Source organism: Doryrhamphus excisus, linkage group LG5, assembly GCF_037039965.1.
Source record: "Doryrhamphus excisus strain RoL-2023G ecotype Guam linkage group LG5, RoL_Dexc_Guam_v1.1, whole genome shotgun sequence".
Classification (NCBI taxonomy): Eukaryota; Metazoa; Chordata; class Actinopteri; order Syngnathiformes; family Syngnathidae; genus Doryrhamphus; species Doryrhamphus excisus.
The window spans coordinates 1,078,956-1,098,901 of record NC_136361.1 but is presented as its reverse complement, the minus strand read 5'-3'; the positions used below and the strand labels follow the sequence as shown (position 1 = coordinate 1,098,901).

At 47.9% G+C, this 19,946-nt stretch overlaps 1 protein-coding gene across 5 annotated transcripts in view; it reads right to left on the bottom strand.

The window, feature by feature from the left end:
• LOC131108418 (partitioning defective 3 homolog) overlaps positions 1 to 19,946 on the bottom strand; it is a 183,159-nt gene that overhangs the window by 88,579 nt on the left and 74,634 nt on the right. For 3 of the 5 annotated variants that reach the window (XM_058059327.2, XM_058059332.2, XM_078790538.1), the window contains 5 exons: positions 19,353 to 19,492; positions 18,960 to 19,088; positions 10,760 to 10,948; positions 10,263 to 10,433; positions 4,790 to 4,934 (listed from right to left, as the gene is read on the bottom strand). In XM_058059327.2, coding sequence (XP_057915310.2) covers positions 4,790 to 4,934; positions 10,263 to 10,433; positions 10,760 to 10,948; positions 18,960 to 19,088; positions 19,353 to 19,492 — 774 coding nt within the window. The remainder of the gene's footprint in view (positions 1 to 4,789; positions 4,935 to 10,262; positions 10,434 to 10,759; positions 10,949 to 18,959; positions 19,089 to 19,352; positions 19,493 to 19,946) is intronic. The other 2 variants (XM_058059330.2, XM_058059333.2) reach the window with 2 other exon arrangements.

Sequence of the window (19,946 nt, the reverse complement as noted above, 5' to 3'; positions counted from 1 at the left end):
TGCATGACCTTCCCCACAGCAGACTTCTTTCAATTGCTCCTTTCCATCTCCTCAGCAGTCAAAGTCAACAGCAGACGTGCTGCCTTGGTTGGTGCTCGCCAGCGAGAGCCGCACAAGAGGTGCTCTTCTGAGATGTGCCGCTGAGGACGAGGGTGGGGGAGGGGGGTTCTTCTGCATCGTCTCCGTGCCCAAAAAGACTTTTTCAAGTTTGGAGACAAAGTCAACACAAGCACACATCTGATAAGAGCGAGAGCTGTGGTTTTCATTACCACACAAACATTTGGATGATTTATGGCTGAGGGACAAGCAGCACATCATATTTGCCCTGGCGAGACCCCAGAATGACTCCAACAGGTATTTCATTTCACCGAGCCAACACATGACAGATGTACGTGGAGGAAGTCATTCTCAACGCCAATTATTGAAGTGCGAGGTGCGTCATTCACTTTGCTTTCTTGTCACAACGAAGGGAACGTAAAACGGGGCAGAAAACAGACACAAAACTACCAAAACAAAACTTAAAATCTAAAACTTAGCCGGGAATGGAATGGAAATCACCCCATGTTATGTCAGAGGTGTCCAAAGTGCGGCCCGGTGGCCATTTGTGGCACACAGCTGTTTTCTAATTGGCCAACGGCACATTCTAAAAATATACTTGAAAAATAACACAATATGGAATATGACTATGGCTCTTCCACACTTCATCATAGTGCTAATATTCTAGCAATACATATACAGTAGCTAGGAGGATATAGAGTCGATTTTATACATCAAGTAATACCAAAGACAAATGTAGATAGGTAAAAGGGTGGTGGAAAAAAGAAAGACTAATGGCACCCACTTAATCTTTTCTTCATGTCGAAACGAGGCGCACGCAGAGACGGAAACAGGTATAATTAAGTGGTGGGTTGATGCTTTGAAAGATGAACATAATTAGCCACGCTGCAGCACTTTTCGGCTGCTCCGAGTAACATCACAAAAATTACAGTCTGTCCGCCGTCTGTGCCACTGCAGTTGGAACCTGACAACATTGCAGCGGGAAACGCCGCCGTTTCCCAACGCCACTGAATGTCACACTTTGGCTGCTCCTGCAACTTCCAGCCAGGTGAGACTGAAATAAAGAAAATGTATAACGGACCTGTTAAAAGTGGCGTGGACCTTATACTGCATTGATTTTATTCCCCACAGAGATAACGTTCTTCTCAAGTCCAATATGGTACCCGTAACCAATACGGTTTTTATGTCTGCAGAACTTTTCAATGTGGCTGTAATGTAGCCTCAAGTGTGCATGTGTGCGTGTGCACGTGCGTGCGTGTCCCCGTGAAGCAAGCTGCAGCCAGCGATAAGGTTGTCAAGCAACCTGTCTGTGCAAAGTTCAAGCATTAGTGCCTTCATTGTCGGCTTCTCCAGTGCTTCCATTGTCCAAAGCTAACCATCTCTAACAAGACCATTAGCATACCATTCAGACTTTCCCAATAAGAATTCCCACATGGCACGACACAAAGAAATTTAGCTGGTTATAAATGTCAGTGGAAAGTAACGTTTCTCCACGCGTACTGTAAGACATGCAACCCCGAGGCCGCTGGCGGTCAGCTGGGTGGAAGCAGAAAGACTCTTGGTCCCGATGGCGGCAGGTGCAGACGGAGACAAATGAGTTCGGTGGTCGGAGAGGCCACCTGGCAACATCCATTCAGATGGATCGGTGCTTCGCTCTTCTGTTTCTCCGCCTTCTGAGCAAGGCATCGCCTGCTGAAACATTGAGCTGTAAGGTGAGAGGTCACGCTAATAGAACTGCTCCATCTTGGTGCCTCCATCTGTGTCCATCACGTCTACCTTCTGCTCCTGCTTCTCATTCTTCCCTTCTGCTCTCTCCATCTTGGATTCTTCATGGCCTATTGATCAGGCTGGTGGCGGGATCATTAGTTAACCTTGGATATCTGACCCGCACATGCATAGGCGGAGGTCATCTCGCTAAGTACTGTATTAGTATTCATACATATATAGTATATATGTACATAAGTGTAGTACATAGTAGTAGTACTGTATTCACAGGACTGTTGCCCAATATTCCAACACCTACTCCATGTGGGGTCAACGGAATCAACGGAATTGCAGGGAACATTTATACGTTGGGGTACGTTGGGGAAAAACGTGTCTGGAATTCAAACCTTTATTGGTCACCCGAAGTCGAAAACACTGAACAATCCTCAGTTAGCATATGTCCCGGTTTGTGTGTTTTTCGAAAAATGTCCCACAATTAGCCATGGCAATGTGCAGCATTGATTGATTGATTGATTGACGGCACGCCTGATGACGAGGTCGCACACCGTTTGTGTTGTGTTCACACAAAAATCACGCTCGGCACGCAACTCCCGTACTAGCTTCACTAGTTCCTCTATTTGGGAAGAAGGTACAGGACGTTCGACTCCACAGAAGCAGCTCCTGCAGTACAGATTTATGCTAGCTTAATGACGCTAGCATAACCGAACCAGACCGCACTTTCATGCCAACATGACACGACAGGAACACGTTTCCTGTGTGAAAGCAGGAAGTTCACTCACGTTGTTCTCACCTAACCCCCGCCCCCAAACCCCCGCCCATCTTGGGAACTCCCAGACGGCGTCGGTCCGCAGGTTTCAATTTTCACCCCAGCGTGAGGATGCGACACCCAGCACCTTTTCACTTGGACAGAACGGAAGGTAAAGCCGAGTGTGATGACGACCTTTACATTATACCCTGGCTCTCACCGTCACACTGCGTACATCGCCCTTCTTCCCCTTTTTCTTTGGTCCCTTTCTCTCCTCGGGGGACGGGGGGGGGGGGGTCATCCCGTCCCCTCCCCGAGAACCAAAGGCTGGGTGGTTAGAATAGGAACGCAGGGAAAGTAAGGAAGTCATTTCACTTCAATCAGGAGTGGAGTACAGTACGCTGCACTTCACCCCCCGCCGGTTATGATTCAGCCCCCAACCATGACGTGGAAATGCACGGCACGCACGTGTGACATTGAAGCTGACGATATCCCAACAGGGAATCAGAAGGACTATACTGACTGAGTCTTTATTTACATGTGGAATATCTTTATAATTACTGCATAACATTAGAGCCCACTGGACATGAACTAACACCCCTATAGTCACATGTACGCATCTATTAGCCAATGGAGTAGCCACAATAAAAGAAGCCTTTAAAGTATAATATAGACCCACCCAATTAGGAGACTTCCTTTTTGAACTTGGTTTGTCTGCTGTACTTCCTGTGGGGGCTTCCGTCTCTTTAAGGTAACATTACTGACACCTGGTGACATGTAGAATACAACGTATACAATACTTATGTGCATACTTTTTACTGGTTTTCCAGCACTAAAGTATCATTTATTGATGAATACATTTTGGAAAAAGTGTAATGAGTGACGACGTGAAATTTGAGTGCACGCTAAGTCGCATTTAGTGCCAAAAACGAGGGATGTTTTCTTGTAGCGATGAAGACCTGCCACAGCCAGGAGGCATGGGGGGGTAATGAGGGCACGACTCCGAGGCAGCCTGAAGACAGGGGAGGAACTCTTTTACTCACGTCTAACAATTTACAGCTTTAACATGCCCCCCCCCCCACCTTAAAACTTCTCCACTTGGCTGATTTCACTCAGGCACCGCATGGGCACCCTTGAAGTTTGCCCACTTGTATTGTGCCAAGCGAGCACCAGCAGCCGGTAGAATAAAGAATTTAACTGAAAGGAAAAGCCAACCAATCTGGAATGACTTGATTTAGAATAAAAAGCATGAAAGAAGAGAAAATAAGGCATCTGGAGTCGGAGTCGGAGTCGGAGGGATTGAGTCAATGTCAAGAGGCCTATTGATCTGGGGGCTTAATTAAGCATCACAAGAGGCTATCTGACACAGCCTCCCATCCCCTACGATGGGAGGCGGAGAGGCACCGCTCTGGCTGAACCAGGACGAGAGTGCGCACGTGACAATGGCAGGAAGGTGAAGATCATCGACCGATCACAAAGTCACTCTGCAGTGGGAACGGGAAGGTTGGAGATGGTCTTCATCCACCAACAGTGATCTGATTAGGAACAGAAGCACCACAGGCATACACGGCACGTTCTAACCAGGCACCTAAATATGCGATGCTACAGGAATCCTATATATCAATACAGTATATGCTGGATATTTACATATCTATATTACAGACAACCTGAACAATGTGAGAGTTTGACGTGACAGAACCTCTGCAGCTCCAAACTCAGCATGTCAGACACGCGCCCTCAGTGCATTTATTGTGTTTTTTGAACATGGACGGCCGTGGGAACCCGTATGACCGCCTGTGACCTGGACTGAAGCAATACGAAAGCAGACGAGCACAACCTCGCCCAGCTCATCCTGCGTGCACGCGTGCGTGCGTGCGTGCGTGCATGCTAACGGCCCGTCGATAGCCAGATGACAGCGGTGACTGCTGGAGGATTGAATTGCCAATTCCGATACGCCCGTGGAGCCCAGACGCTAGCCGGCCGATGTCAGCTGGCGAGATTGAGAATTGGCTTGAGTGAAAGCAGTCAGGAGTGGAGATTAAGGATGACGTTAATCCCTGAGGGGTTTGAACGGTGAGACACGGTGTGTACCTTGGGATGCGGGGCGATGAGAGCGAGGGCGAGGATGGGAGAAGATGCTGCTCAGGGATTTAACCAGCAAGCAGAGAGGCGTGTCTTGATCCAAGACTCATTCAGAGATGCCGATGCCAAAACCGTAGACCAAGACCAGCAGAAATCGAGAGGCGATAAGCCAGCACTCACCGATGCGCCTAACTGAGGAGGGTATCGGCGTGGAGATGTTGTTGAAGCCCTCGATGCTCTCATACAGGGAGTGGGAGATGCGGCGCTCGTGGTTATCCTGAAGGCCGTCAGGGTGGGCCGTCCCGGGGGGGCTGCCAGGGAGTTCCTACACAAAAACAAACAGACAGGGAAGAGTTAGGACATCTCCAAGTTCCAAAAAGACAACTTTTCCACAATGCGTCACAAGCGTGGAGAGAAGACACGCACCTCAAATTCCGGTGACCTTGTCAGACATTTTCCGAAAATGAAAGCATGATTTTGTGGGGGCGTATCCCGTAAGATTGCACGCGCCACCAAGATAAAAATGTCAGAGTAGATTAGGCTGGAAGTGTCACAGCAGCGATTTAATCCCTAAACAACAGCAAGCCGATGGTTTATCCAAAAGCCGAGGTGCTCCTTTAAGCCTTTGAGGCCATTCTTTCCATCAGCTCTCATCACCTCAGCAAGTGTTTAATCTACCTTAATCTGGTTGTTTTCACAGTGGATTACCCCGGAGGAAGGAAACTACCACTGTTTGCCAAAGTATTTGCCTAATACCTGCATTTCTCTCAGGCCACATTTGTATCAAACGCAAACTGCACAAATTGCCTTGGCCTCTGTCAGCATCACATGACCTTGGGGTGTCGGCGAGGGAGAGGAAACCGAGTGTTGACCGTGAGTCTTAAACTGTCACCAAAGGCTAATAATGTGGAGCCTGTTGCCATTCCCCGGCCTTCTATCCCGGCTTCAGCCTGTTACCGCCGCTCTAATCCAGTCACCTCCACCATGATGCTGTAATTACAGTCCTTAAGCTGCCGCCTCTCGCCCCGGGCACACAGATACCCCATCTTCATTGACTTTCTCACATCGCTTCCTCTTGGTTAAACCTCTTTGGGCAGGTCCTCCACATCCGCAGGTAAACACACCGACTGGCTGCAGCCGTGGGACGAGAGGGGGTCCATCCCACGGTGGGATGCCACACTGCATGTTAGCCAAAATGCTAGCAGTCTATCCCGTATCCTACTGACAGACAGAGGGGGAAATAAGAGGGGGAATAAGGCAAGCATTGGCCGCACGTCCTCTCCAACTGGCTGTCGGTTACGTGTTCAGAGACAAAAGCACCATGGCTGCAGTCCAACGCTGGACCCACTTAGCCACCAGATTCAATATATTATTCCTCAATTGGTGCGACCGAGTTTCCCCTGCTTCTCCTAAACGAATTAGCCCTCAGAGAACAGCTTGGGAATTGACGGGGCGGCGGCAGCCCAATTTTATTTCTACTGTAATCTATTTGCCACCCTCCCCGCAAACTGCATTTCCCAGAGTGCACCACTCAGGAGGACTCTATATTCATACAGTATGTGTATATACAAAGTACTGTATCTGGGTGTGTATTCCATTTTCTAACTTTGACGTCCAGCACACTTTGGTTCAATCCCAGCACACTTAGGGCCAACCATGGTCATTTTTGCTAATTGATTGTGTCCCCGAGTAGCCCTTAGACGCGCACATCAACTGTTTAACCAATCAAACGTGTCGACCACGGCCGACCACATTCTCACTTCCTGGTTGACATTGACAGGGATGAGATGAGATATAATGTTTATATATAAAAGGATGCTACCTGTCTGTGCCAGAGTGGAGGACACAGGTGTGGCGGGGTTCCACGTGGGTTTGAGTTCTTTTGGTGGTGGTGAACAAACAGCACACACACACACACACACACACACACACACACACGCCATCATCAGCTTGTCAATAGTGTCTGTCAATGTCTGCCGGCGATCTCGGACATAAATGACACCACAAATGTGCGGACAGGCGTGGGCTTACGGTTAGTGGTCGATTTTAAATCAGCCAGACGAAAGCATATTCATTATCAGACTGTCTGCTTGCAGATGGATAAACGTGTGATTAATATCTGCGGCTGACGTGAACTGTGGCTGTGTGACAGACAGATGTTGCCCGCTGACGGAGACTTGATGAAAAATAGAAAAAAGGATCCAGGGAGATTCTTTGGGACTGCAAGTGTTCAGTAATAACTCACTTTATCTAGCAATGAATCTGCACGGTGGAGTAGTGGATAGCAAGGCTGCCTCGGTCAGACGGTCTGAGTTGCATGCAAGTCAGCCTAAACTGTCCGTAGGTGTGAATGATTTCCATGTGATTGACTGACATCCTGTCCAGGTGCACCCTGTCGGGTGGGGTAGGCTCCAACTCGCCCATAAATCACGACCAGTCGTGCAAGCTCCGACGGCCATGCGCAAAAAAACGTGAGAAATGTAATTTGTACATTTTCATGACTTGTGTCTTTTATACGTTATTCTGATGTCGGGTTTGGGCAAAATGTCCATTTTAAGCAGGGTGTAAAGGGGTAACCAGCAAGGTGCACTGTATTCGGGCACACGCTCCGAGCAGCCCCTGTGCCGGCACGGAGATCTCCTCCCCTGCACAATACAGGTAATCTCACCTCATTATCTAGCTATGCCAGCTGTTTTTAATGTTATCGGATTTATCGGTATAACGTCATAATCAGCTGGATAATTATCAATCTGATAATTAGCACGCCCCTATACTCAAAACCACAAAATTCTTGCATCGTAATTGTTGGGCTTGCATTTTGGATCTTGTGTTTTTCCTTTGTGCCCTGATCAGCGAGTTGGGCGTGTCACCATAGTCCACGACGTTGGAGTAAATTGCTTGTTCCCAATTTGCTGTTTATCTATCCAAGAAATGACATTTCCTGTGCTCACGTTTGCCCCACTTCTGCCGTCATTCCACATTCCCAAGCACATTACTTTCAAGTCAGTGGAAAATTGCTTCATTTCATGTAGCCCAACTTCATCCACATCCAATACCGCGCTCATCAAAAACGGCATCCCTTCCAAAAAGTAATATTCATGCTGAAATGCCAAAGTGGGAAAAGTTGTGGAATTGTAATTTACCAGGAAGACACGTGACGACGCATTAACACAACTAAGATAGAGAAACAGAGAAAGACGGAGGAGGCGCTTTCAAGAAGCGGCCATGCAATTATAATGCTTCAAACAAATTGCCAGCGATCATTTCCCCTGACTATCGGGGGCAGGAGGCTACTTTTTCAAAGACCAGCCCGTCGAGAGAACAAATGATTGTTCTGGGGAAGATTTGGCAGAGATAAAGTGTGTCTTTGGCGGAGCAACTCACAGCCAAACCACAAAAACATCCGCTATCGCTACTTTTAATGAGATTTCATAAAGTTTCACACTCATCTTTAGCCAAATCCAGTATTCCCTACTAATTCATTCGTTATTTTTTCAATTAGTGCGGCGTGTGAGGAATTGTTCTATGGTGCCGTGCTTTGAAGAGCGCATGCAAATACATGACGGCCATCATGACGCCTTTCATCTGAGGGGACCCCAGGCCACCAATCACAGCAGCTCTCCAGAATGAGAACTCCGACTACTAAATTAGCGCATGGCGACACGCGCCGCCAGCAGTAAGGTGGTAGCGTCCATGCGTGACTCCTCAAACTTCAGCTCCACGAGCATCCAAAGAGTTAGTGATTTATGATGATTTATGGTGCCATCAGAGGAATGGAGTGTGAGGGGGGCATCAATCGCATCAAATCACATCAATCCAAAATGGCCAAGGTTATCAAGCTAGTAAGTCATAGCATCTTCCTTGTTGACGCTGGTGTCCAGTGCTGTCAGCATATATAATGCTTGTATTTGTAATCCCAATTGAAAACCTTTCATTTCAACTGGGTGATCAATGCCAATACCCGATTGCCAGATGGTCTCCAGAAGGCAAGCGACAGTGCGACACGCTGCCGGGCCGCGTTGTTTCGAGTTCATTCTCCATCTGAAAACGTTTTCAATTTCAACCTCAGACATTGACGAGTACTGACACCTCCAGGTTTGCATCCTTGGCGTCATGGCGAAGAAGCCGGCAGCCATGTCTGCAACGATTGTGTGCTGTTGCAGTGTGCCGCCAAACAAGCTGAAACTCCAAAGAAATGTTCCACTGCTCACGTGACGCTTTGGCCTGCAGGAGCAAGCCATGATGAAATCGGTGTAATTTTCATGGAGCGGGGCGGCCTGGATGTGCTGCACCCCCCCCCCCCCCCCACCCCCCCTCTGATGCATTAGCGTGTGCGAGGGGCTCCTCTCCCCTGCAGACAGTGATGGATCTGATTCATTTCAATGGTGGCCTCCAGTGCTCAGTCCCATTGGCTTGGGTGACAGTGGCAAACTGGCGCCGGGTCCTTCCATGCTATCTGCCTGGCCAGGGGTCCGGCAGCGGGGATGAGGGTGGTACTTGCTATTAGGAGATGTCGCCCACCGATCTTATATTCTTAATGAAGTCATTCTTTCCACTTTTGGAATCGGTCAGGCGGCATGATGGCATCTATTCAAATGACCTTCCTCAACACCAACTTCCTGTGTTTCATTTAACGATGAAATCCAATGTCTTCTGCACTAACCGAGTACAAAGCTTTCTACAAAGCACCCCTACATACCAAGGGATGCAAGAGGAAATGTTAGATTATACTCCACCGGCCCAAGCCCCCCCCCCCTCCAAGTCAATCAAAATATAGAAATGTCAGATATGTCCGCCTGTCTCAGTCAGGGATTAAGAAAAAGAGAGACTGGACAGAAGCGATACGGCTCCCTCAACCTCCAGGCTGGGCTTTCCAGACGGGGTGTGGGGGCCCGGTGGCGGGGTGGGGTTGGAATGGTACCGGGAGGCTTGAATAGAAAGTTCATTTTAAAAAGCAAGAAGCAAATGGGCGCGTGCAACAAAACATAGCCAATGAACGAGCAACGCCAAAAACGCCACTGCTGTGTGTATGTATGTATGTATGTACTATGTGTGTATGTATGTACGTACTATGTGTGTATGTATGTACGTACTATGTGTGTACGTATGTGTGTATGGTTTGTATGTACATTTCACGATCTAATAAGAATACCATTTGTAATTGACCAGGTTGTAAATGTACTTAAAGTGTTCGTTCATAAGGCTGACAAAGTCGGACTTATTTGCCGAGGACAAATCTCCACCCGGTTGCCAGACATATTCTTTTATCTGGCAACCCAATGCAGTGTTATTCAGCCAAGCTGTCAATCACAGATATCAGATCAAGGCCCACTGTGGGCAAAGCAAATCACACCAAGGATTGGGAGAAATGTGAGATGCTATCACCTATCTGGGAGGAAATGGGACTGTTTGAAGATGTCCATGGTTTTCGGGTCATCTCATAAAAGTTATTTCAAATGTCTGGGATGGATTAAGGCCCATACAGTAGTCGAGAGGCGGGGCTGTCACACATCCACCATCGCATCCGGGTGACTTTCCACAGCCCCACCACTGGCGGTTTCCATCCAAACTGAACAGTAACCTCATAGGACTATGAGCTTTTGCAGGCAATGGGATCCGTGAACAAAAGCAATGAACTAAGCTAGCTAGCTACCTCTTTGTTTTGGCCCAACCGCCGGGCCACGATGAGTTGGATCATCCCCCGTTTGTTGCCTTCCACTGACATCGACTTGCGTAGCGTTTCCATGGCTTCCTGATTGGCGTTCCCCAGCAAAGACTCTCCATTGACGGCGATGAGTTGGTCATTTATGCGCAGACGTCCATCCTGGAGATGGATAGTTTATTTATCTCTTGTTATTGTGTGTGTGAACGCTGGTGCTGAAAGGTTGTAGGTTAGCATGTTAACGTGTAGCATGATAGGGTCAATGTCAAGTCAAGTTTTGTTATATAATGTAAGATAACACCTAAAAAAATTGGGAAACATTACTCACGAATGGTAAGATATTAGCAGTGCTAATATGTAAAGTGTTAGCATACTAACCCCCAAAACCACATAAGTGTATACTATCGAAAATAGCATGCTAACACCTAACAATGCTAACGCCTTAAACGTTAACGTGTGTGTCTGCAAAACGGAGCAAAGTTACTGGCCTTGCTAGCAGCGCCGCCATTGATGATGGATTTGACAAAGATGCCCAAGTCGGCGTGGCTCTCCTTGGATCGGTTCCCCTTGACGCTGACCCCCAGGCCTGCTGACCCCGAGTCGTTGAGTGGGATCTCAAAGGTCATGAACTCCCGCGTGCCATCCGGGGTCAGGACCAGGTCGTCCTCCCCCTGTTGCTGAGGACAAGTTAGGATCGTGGGATTCGAGGCACGGAAAACATAATACTAATAAATAAGACATAATGTATTATTTGGGGGGGGGGGGTATGCCACATGCAAAAGACCAATGAAAGCGTCAGAGCGTTGCATGCAACACAACACGCTAAATCCGTGACGATAAATCAGCCTGCCACCACAAGTCGGTAATAATAAATAACGAGACCAGGAGCTTCTGCGTATCGAGATGTCTTGTTCACCGCTAGCAGACGAGACGGAGAGGTTGAGAGCGGTTCTCGGACATCGTGATTGGCCAGATAAAGCCCAAGATTAACGGCAGTGAGAGCAATCAGGCCGGGAGCCCCCACTGCAGGACCCATTTACATGGACTCCCATCAGCACAGACACGCGCGGACACGCACGGGCACCCGCCGCCAGATGGGCGGCCGCCAGGTGAGCCCCTCACAGCTGCTGGGATGAAGTTAAGCACAGGGAAGATAGCACAAGGTGTCTTTTCCTCCTTTCTCTGCGGGCTGAGGAATTGTTAGGATGCAGCGGTGCGTTCAGGTGAAAGCTCCTTTCAACGGCGCCCCAATATGGCAGACAGCCCCCCCTTGTTGCTGTGCTATTCTCCTCTCCTTTTAGACACCTGTCTGTACTCCCCGCCAGCTGGGCTTTGTCCGCACCCAGACCCTTCAGAACACCAGAATCCGTTAAATCCCCATGTCCCTCAACACCTCCAGAAGCCGCCGCTTTTGTCTGGCCGTGACGCCCAGCACGGAGGACTAGAAGGTGAATTTGGCCGTCAATGTGTTCTATTAAATACGTTACATCTGCACCAGACACAAAACGAATAATCACGTATGTGATAACGACAACATTGAATGTTTGATAGAACACATTGGAATAATATGGCATATGGAAATGGTGAATGTTTGAACACTTCTAATAAAATATATGATGATATTTTTATCAGCTTAGCATATCTGGACCTTCACTGGAGTGACTTTAACCTGTTAATAATCAACATAGCATAAAAATACATTAAATAAAATGCAAGACAATAAAATAGGATGGAATCAAACAATAATACGGCATATGTTTGACGATTGCATCATAATTTGCATCATCCAATTTCATGGGCGGGCCCTTATTGGAGCGGTGGACAAGTGGTGGCCCATTGCAACAAAACGACAAAACAAACAAAGGATGAAAGTCTGAATTAAACCTGGAATAAATATGAGCCATGAAAAAGGAATAAATAAAGAAGAAGGCTTTTAGGCAGCGGTTAAAGATAGTAAAATGACTTTGGATAGACCTGACTCAGTGTGCACGTCTGAGGTGCATGTGAGTGCCGGAGCGCACATTCCCACCGCAATGATGACAGAATAACCGCCCACTCGGAGCCGTGTTCCGGGAATAGCGGGCCACGGCAGCAGGATGAGAGAGCAGTGTAACATTTTCATTAGACGGAAAAAACACGGCCAGCCCAGAACGAGCATGTCAGGCTGCTTGACAGGCCTCGCTGCATCAATTTAGCCCAGCCTAAACTCGCCTTTTCTTCCTCTTTTCTTCCTCCGAAGACATTTTTTCCAACGCTCGATACACCGAACCGACAGGAACACAGAACTAGGAACTGCTGACGTTGTTGGATTTGGTCTTATAGGCTGCATGTGTGCGTCCTGTCGGTGCCAAGGGAACGGAACTACACTAAAAGGATCTCAGCATCTTTGGGATAAACCATCACAACCCTGGGACTTCTTTGGGAATGAGTTGGCAAAGGGTGCTCCCACACCTATCTCTCGCCCTGCACTCCTGGTACATGCTCCAGTTCCCCATCAGGTGTCTTGAAGCCTCCAAGGTGGATGGATGGTTTTACAAGACAGGAGGTCGCATGCTGGTAATGGTCCCGATCCACCTTCCACCATCTTTGGCTCAGAAGCTGCCGAGTCTCTGGACACCATGATGACAATGTCAACAACGCCGCCCTTTATGGGGCAAGAACCTGGCCGCTCTGCAGGACCACGTCTTCCTCCCCGGATCCGTGGATCCACACCCTTAGGATGTGTCGGTACACACATCCCAAAGCGCCAAAGAAGCGAGCTCAGCATCCTCAATGTCCTTGCCCAGCGCCATCTTGGCTGGCTGGGCCAGGAACACTCTTTACCCGAACTGCAACCACAATGCAAACATCAGCTTACAAGGCAGGAAACCCAAAGGGAATCACAAAACTCCTTGCGGTCTGTGTCCTTTATTCACCCCAGAAGCCTCTCCTGATATTCCAGTTGTGGAAGTACACGATGTAATCCTCAAAAGACCGTTACTGATTTGGAAGTTCGACTTTGGGAACACAAATTGTCCACAAAAGCTGTGGAAAAAAATGAGACCAAGACCAACTGTTTCATTTTGGCTTCCATGGCGACCAGAGGAATGAATCAGCACCCCCCCCCCCCGAACAGCAGCCTGGTTCCATGATGATGCAATCCCAGCCGACACGCATCCTCAACCCCACGTTAAGCAACCAGAGACCCCCCCTCATTACGGCCTGCTCTTACACAACTACACCAACAAAGGAGAACAACTACTACAGATTGGTGTTCATTAGCCGAGCAACCCCCCCCCCCAACCCCCCCACTCCTTTCTCTGCTTAATTGGCCTTTTATTTGGTTTCCACACGACTTCACTCGTCACATGCGAAGGAGGAGGAAGGTGTGCCGAACAGGTGCGAGGAACAGGAGCGACTTGGAGGAGAGAAACAGACAAATGAATCACAATTAGTTCTTTTCACACACCCCCGACACCCCCCCCCCCAACTCTTTTGCAGCTCAATGCCTAAAACAATTAACACTGCTGGGAACTTCTTTCCATACTTGGTCTCATTTGGTGACATAAAGGTCATTGGAAATAAATTCAAAGCGGCCAAAAGAAGTCAGCCATGGGTGTAATTGCAAAAGTGGCGCATGTGTGATAACTATTGTCGCACGGAATTCCTTCAGGCGCTGGAATATTTTCTGACAAAGGGTGCAGATATTAAGCCACAAAGACAAAAGAAATCCAGGATTTATTAGGTGGCTTCTGATGGGAACCCAGGAGTGGCTTTAAAGTATTCTCAACTACAAGTTACCGTTTGTTCCGCCATGATGGGGGGGTTATACTTCCTATATTAAAATATAGATTATATCAAATATAAATGGAAGGCATTCAGAAGACTCATTCAAAAACATGATATGCAGTATTCTACACCGTCAGTCGTGGTACATTGATGTGATGATAGCGTCCAGGAAGTAAAACAATCTGAACATTGTCATTTATTTAGGTCTTATTTTCTGTTATTATGTCTACTATATTGGGTGTAAAGGTGACTATAGGGGTGTTATTCACGCCTAGAGGTCTCTAAATGTTCAAAAAATGCTTTTAGAAGATCGTAATCAGTTTTCTACACTATTCCTATAAATATATCCATCCTTCCATATCCCATTGACAAATCCGGAAGCCTCCTCTCTGCAATCCACTGCTCGCTTGGATCTGAAAGCAAGGAACCGTCACAAACAAGAACTTGCTGTCCTGAAAGCTCTGATGATCCCATCAACATTAGCATGACAATAAAGAAATGTGGCTGTGATCAAGCGCTTCGTGTTTGTAAAAATATATAAAGAAATCAAATCTGGAAAGAGATGATGAAAAAATGTTTAAATAGAAGAGCAGCTGCAAAACGACAATGCAGGCGGCCATCATGGCAGGACAAGCGAGGCTGGGAATGTATTAGCCGCGTGCCGTTTGCACGTGGACTCGTTAGCATATTATGTGTTGTTGAAACTCACTGAAGCCCCTTCAGGGGGAAAGTAACTGCCGCCACAAGTGGCCGTTAACAACCTTGTTTGTCGGCACAACGCGGCCGCGCACGCTCCCGTCGTCTGCGCTGACAGCAAACATAATTACGGGAACAGCTGCTGAAAAGTGCTAAATGAAAACAGTCGGCATTGACAGGACGTGCTCGGAAAGCGTCTGGCCGGGCTGCCGTTGTCTTCCATGATGACTCTCCACTTCCGTGGCAGGGCTAAAAGGTTTATATGGCATTTATTTGAGACGTTACAAGCAAAGACCAACGGGAAGGAAGAACAAAAAACTCAAAACCTTACTTGTACAAAAGTTACTATTATTACTATCATACTTACTATCATACATACTATCATACTCTTATAATAATCAATTATCCATAGCCTTAAAATATTGTCGTTATGATAACGTTCTAATCTTGCAACATCTCCTACGCTTCAGAAAGCCTTTTGTGTTTCATGGAAGATACACCAACAAATCCGAGTGACCGGCCTAGAGCAGCTAAGACCAGCTAAGACCAGCTAAGACCAGCTAAGACCAGCTAAGACCAGCTACCAGAGTGACCGGCATAGACCAGCTAAGACCAGCTACCAGAGTGACCGGCATAGACCAGCTACCAGAGTGACCGGCATAGACCAGCTAAGACCAGCTACCAGAGTGACCGGCATAGACCAGCTAAGACCAGCTACCAGAGTGACCGGCATAGACCAGCTAAGACCAGTTACCAGAGTGACCGGCATAAACCAGCGAAGACCAGCTACCAGAGTGACCGGCATAGCCCAGCTAAGACCAGCTACCAGAGTGACCGGCATAGACCAGCTAAGACCAGCTACCAGAGTGACCGGCATAGACCAGCTAAGACCAACTAAGACCAGTTACCAGAGTGACCGGCATAGCCCAGCTAAGACCAGCTACCAGAGTGACCGGCATAGACCAGCTAAGACCAACTAAGACCAGTTACCAGAGTGACCGGCATAGACCAGCTAAGACCAGTTACCAGAGTGACCGGCATAGACCAGCTAAGAGCAGCTACCAGAGTGACCGGCATAGACCAGCTACCAGAGTGACCGGCATAGACCAGCTAAGACCAGCTACCAGAGTGACCGGCATAGACCAGCTAAGACCAGCTACCAGAGTGACCGGCATAGACCAGCTAAGACCAGCTACTAGAGTGACCGGCATAGACCAGCTAAGACCAGCTACCAGAGTGACCAGCATAGACCAGCACATAAAAGGCACCTGCATTGTTTGACGACTCTGTTAGATTCCAGTCATACTTTATCCTGCCATATTCTTCATTTCTTTTCCTATAATGAATGGAAATCTCCCGTCGCTCTCGTGCGTCGTCCCGTCTCGAGAGCCGGGTGTCTTACCCCCAACCTCCAACAATGTGAACGACTCCAAGATCCATTCACGATTCATCAGCGAGACAATCACAGTGCGGCTGTTCAAGCAAAATATGGGTATTCTAAAGCGGGCCACGAGCCCGGCGCCGGTGAAAGGGGTCGTTAGCTGGCTATAATTATCAGCAACAATGACATGCATTTGTCTGACGTGTCCCCGCCATTCGCCAGCCATAAATCCATCTGTCACATCAATCAGAGGCTGGAATTAATTGTGCAATTAAGACGGTCGTTGCTTGGCAGATATAGCTCCTAATGGATCAGTGACAAGTGCGATAGCATCATAAAAAGGGATTTTAATGTACTGTTTAATTGCTCTTATGTGGGAGAACGCAGCCCCGCCAAGCCCTTCCTCCTCCGCGGTCCAGGCAGTGATCAAGTGGAAAAAGAAGGGTGCTCCTGCAGGTCAGCCAATGATGGAAGAGCAAAGAGCAACAGCGGGCCCCTGACTCGCCCCCCCCCTCATGTGGGGGCGTTCCGTGTTTTGGTTGAGCGTCCGTAAAGGAGTGTTAAAAATGTCCTTGGTTGTGTATTTATTGTGATACGCTGCTATTGTGTGATGAATCGGGAGGTGAAGAAGTGTTGGGGGGGGGCTTCAGAACAGAAATCCAATGTATAGATATTCATGTTGAGCTGTAATTTGGATTGGAACTTTCTGACTCCCTTTTCATATGCAACCTTTTTCAAGTCCGTCACCCTCGAGTCTTTGGGAATTAACCTTTAAATCCGTGGGGGGGCCAGCAAATCATTTCCCTTTCTTCTTGTAGTCTCTTGTAATCCCGCTTTAAGCGCACACTTCCACATCCTTTCTACCGCCGAGCTTTTGTCCGAGGGTTCCAGTACCGGAAAATCACGGATTGGAACCGCAACCTTTGTCTTTTTGCAGAACTCCACCAAGGAATTGAGAATAGTAATCAGAGAAAATCTATGTCGTCCAGATCTATACGAGGTGCTGCAGTTACACCCCATTGTAACTTTAATACAAAGTCAGATGGAACAGCAGTCATTATTAATATTATTACAATATTAATATTTCATATTATTCAACATTATTATTCGACATTTTATTACCATTTTCATTTTCTTGATTATTTTTTTATTACATCAATAAAATAGTGTCGGATTAGAATAATTAAATATTGTTCTTATTATATTTTATACTCGATTCCACTGTGATCTTCACTCAGAGAGCAAAACATTTGCTAATAATAATAATAATATAATAATAAAGTAAAAATACACTCTAGTAATTATAAACATAGCAGAAAGATGCAATAATCCCTGTGGCTGCTCAAAGGCATGCAGGAAGCACCAAAGCACGTGAAGGAAGGGATCTCATGGCGGGATTGTGTGCACTGACATTTAACATCAGACAGCACCTGTCAATCACACACAAGCACACCTTCGAGGGTCTGCTTGCTTTGTTTGCCTCGCATTTGAAGCATAATTGCATTTTCATTGAAGACATGCCAGAAATCTCAATCACGCACACACGTGCACACACACACACACACACACACACACACACCAATTCCCCTCCATGCTGTTCTGCCATTTTTTGCAATAACTGTCAGCAGCAAAGATTGGGCCTCCTTATCTGATTTTGGTTATGAACATACTTGCAGGGATTATTGAGATTTGTGAGGGCGTGTCGGCTGATGTGTGACAGAAAGCGAGAGAGAGAACAAAATAACACGGCTGGTGAGGCAAAGACAATCCTAATCTCCGGAGTGAAGTGATGAAAAATAGAAGTCAGTCTCGGAAAAGTTGGCCAAGAGAAAACAAAGACGAGAACGATGATTTGGACCGTCTTTTCCATGACAGCCCTTCTCTTCCGTCACGCCCGAGGAGCCGAGAGCAGGGCCCCCACGCTCGCATGGCCCCCACGGTGGTTCCCAACAAGATTGTAGCGACTCATTAGCGCTAATTGCTAACGCCTAGCAATCAACGGCTAGCAAGGTCACTGATGAGAATACGAGTCGGTTTGACGACCTTGTTCCGACATTCGGTCGGCCATGGTCATGGAACGCATGGACCGCAGTGTCCGAGGGGGCGAACCTTCGCAGCGGGACGCCCCCCTTCCAACTTCCCTAATTCCAGGCAGGCTACCCGGCTGGCATCTTCCAGGCCGAGCCGAGTCAAAGGTCTGCTTTAGCAGCTCAGCAGCCAGGGTGAGGATTAGCAGGGTGGGAGTGGGCTTGGCATGGGGGGGGCCTCTGGTCTGCCAAGGTGCTCTGACAAGTTCTCCTGCTGTCAGGGCCGTGGAGACCAGACCGGACGGGGGCAATCGCCTCACCATCTGGTCCGCGACAGCCAAAGTCACCCTGCGACGAGGCTGCGTGTCTGGATGCCCGAGCCTGGTCTATGGGAAATACCCGTGTGTGTGTGTGTGTGTGTGTGTGTGTGTGTGTGTGTGTGTGTGTGTGCATGCATACATGGAAGGGCTGAGACTCCACATCACATATGCTTCACCTTCTCAGCTGTAGAGGGATGTACTTAGAGGGGCCCTGTCCTAAAAGCCAACCTCTCAGATATCCGTATCGTCCACGTTTCAAAGGCCCAACGATAAGTGGCAACTCCTGGAAGTTCCCCAAATATTCCAAGAGTGACATGTCAGCATCGTCAAGGCTGCTACCACATGCTGACAGCATGGATAGAAAACCACAACACCTTGGTTGACATGGCATTATGAGCGGCCTCGTGCTAGCGGCTAACAATATTTACCAGACTGAAAAGGAAAGACGAGCTCATGTCTCTGAAAAGGAAGGAAAAGATGGCGGATGCGTACTGACCACTTCTCGAGGCAACAGGGGCTCCTCCTGGCGGGTCACCAACAGGTTCACGACCCCGCCCATGGGTGCGGCTCGGAGCAGCGCTACCACCTCCTCTTGGGTTTTTCCATTCAAGTCCACACCGCCGACCTGCATCACGAACCTTATTTATTCAACACAAACACTGGACACGATTGGCTGTAATTGACTGGTAAAAATCCAATTACACTTCCATCCATCATTTATTAATCCATCATTTATTAATCCATCATTTCAATCTGGATGCAAGCCAAAGGTGAAAGACTCATTAGATGGTGGAACCAGTCACCAAAATAAGAGCGTAGTTCATGTCTGCAATAACACACGCTCGCTTCGGAAGAATGTAGAGGCTTGCTTGAAAATATGGCGTCCTACCTCTAGAAGACGGTCTCCCGCTTTCAGTCGGCCATCTTGGATGGCGGCCCCCCGAGGGAGGATGTTTTTGACATAAATAGGAGCACTGCCGCCAACGGGAACGTCTCTGGAAGTAATGCTGAAGCCGAGACCTTCTGGACCTGCAAACACACCAAAGATGGTTGATGGTTCATTCTTTCAACTTTTTATCCTGAGTTTCCGTCCATGTTGGGTTTCCATCACGCGAGTCATGACGAGGAAAAGGGGTAGGATGGCTCCTTTTCCCGTGACGCTCCTTAACGGAACAGTCCAGGTTCCAGTCCAGGCTCCAGTGATGTTGGCTGTCCAGGATGATCCCACACCAACACTGGAGTCTGAGAACCTGGTCTTCACAGTTCAAGCTGGTGACCTTTAAGGTTCAGCCGATGAATATGAATGGCGGGTCTCGGGTCAAACGGCGAAATACAACAACAGACCAATAAGCCGTGCCGAGACTTGACCTTTTCCACTGAGTGACGGAATTTGAATTTGTCAGATAAAATGAAAGAAAGAAATGTTCAAATGTCAGCCGAGTATTTCTAATTATGTTCCGTCGAACCAGATATATGTTTAGAA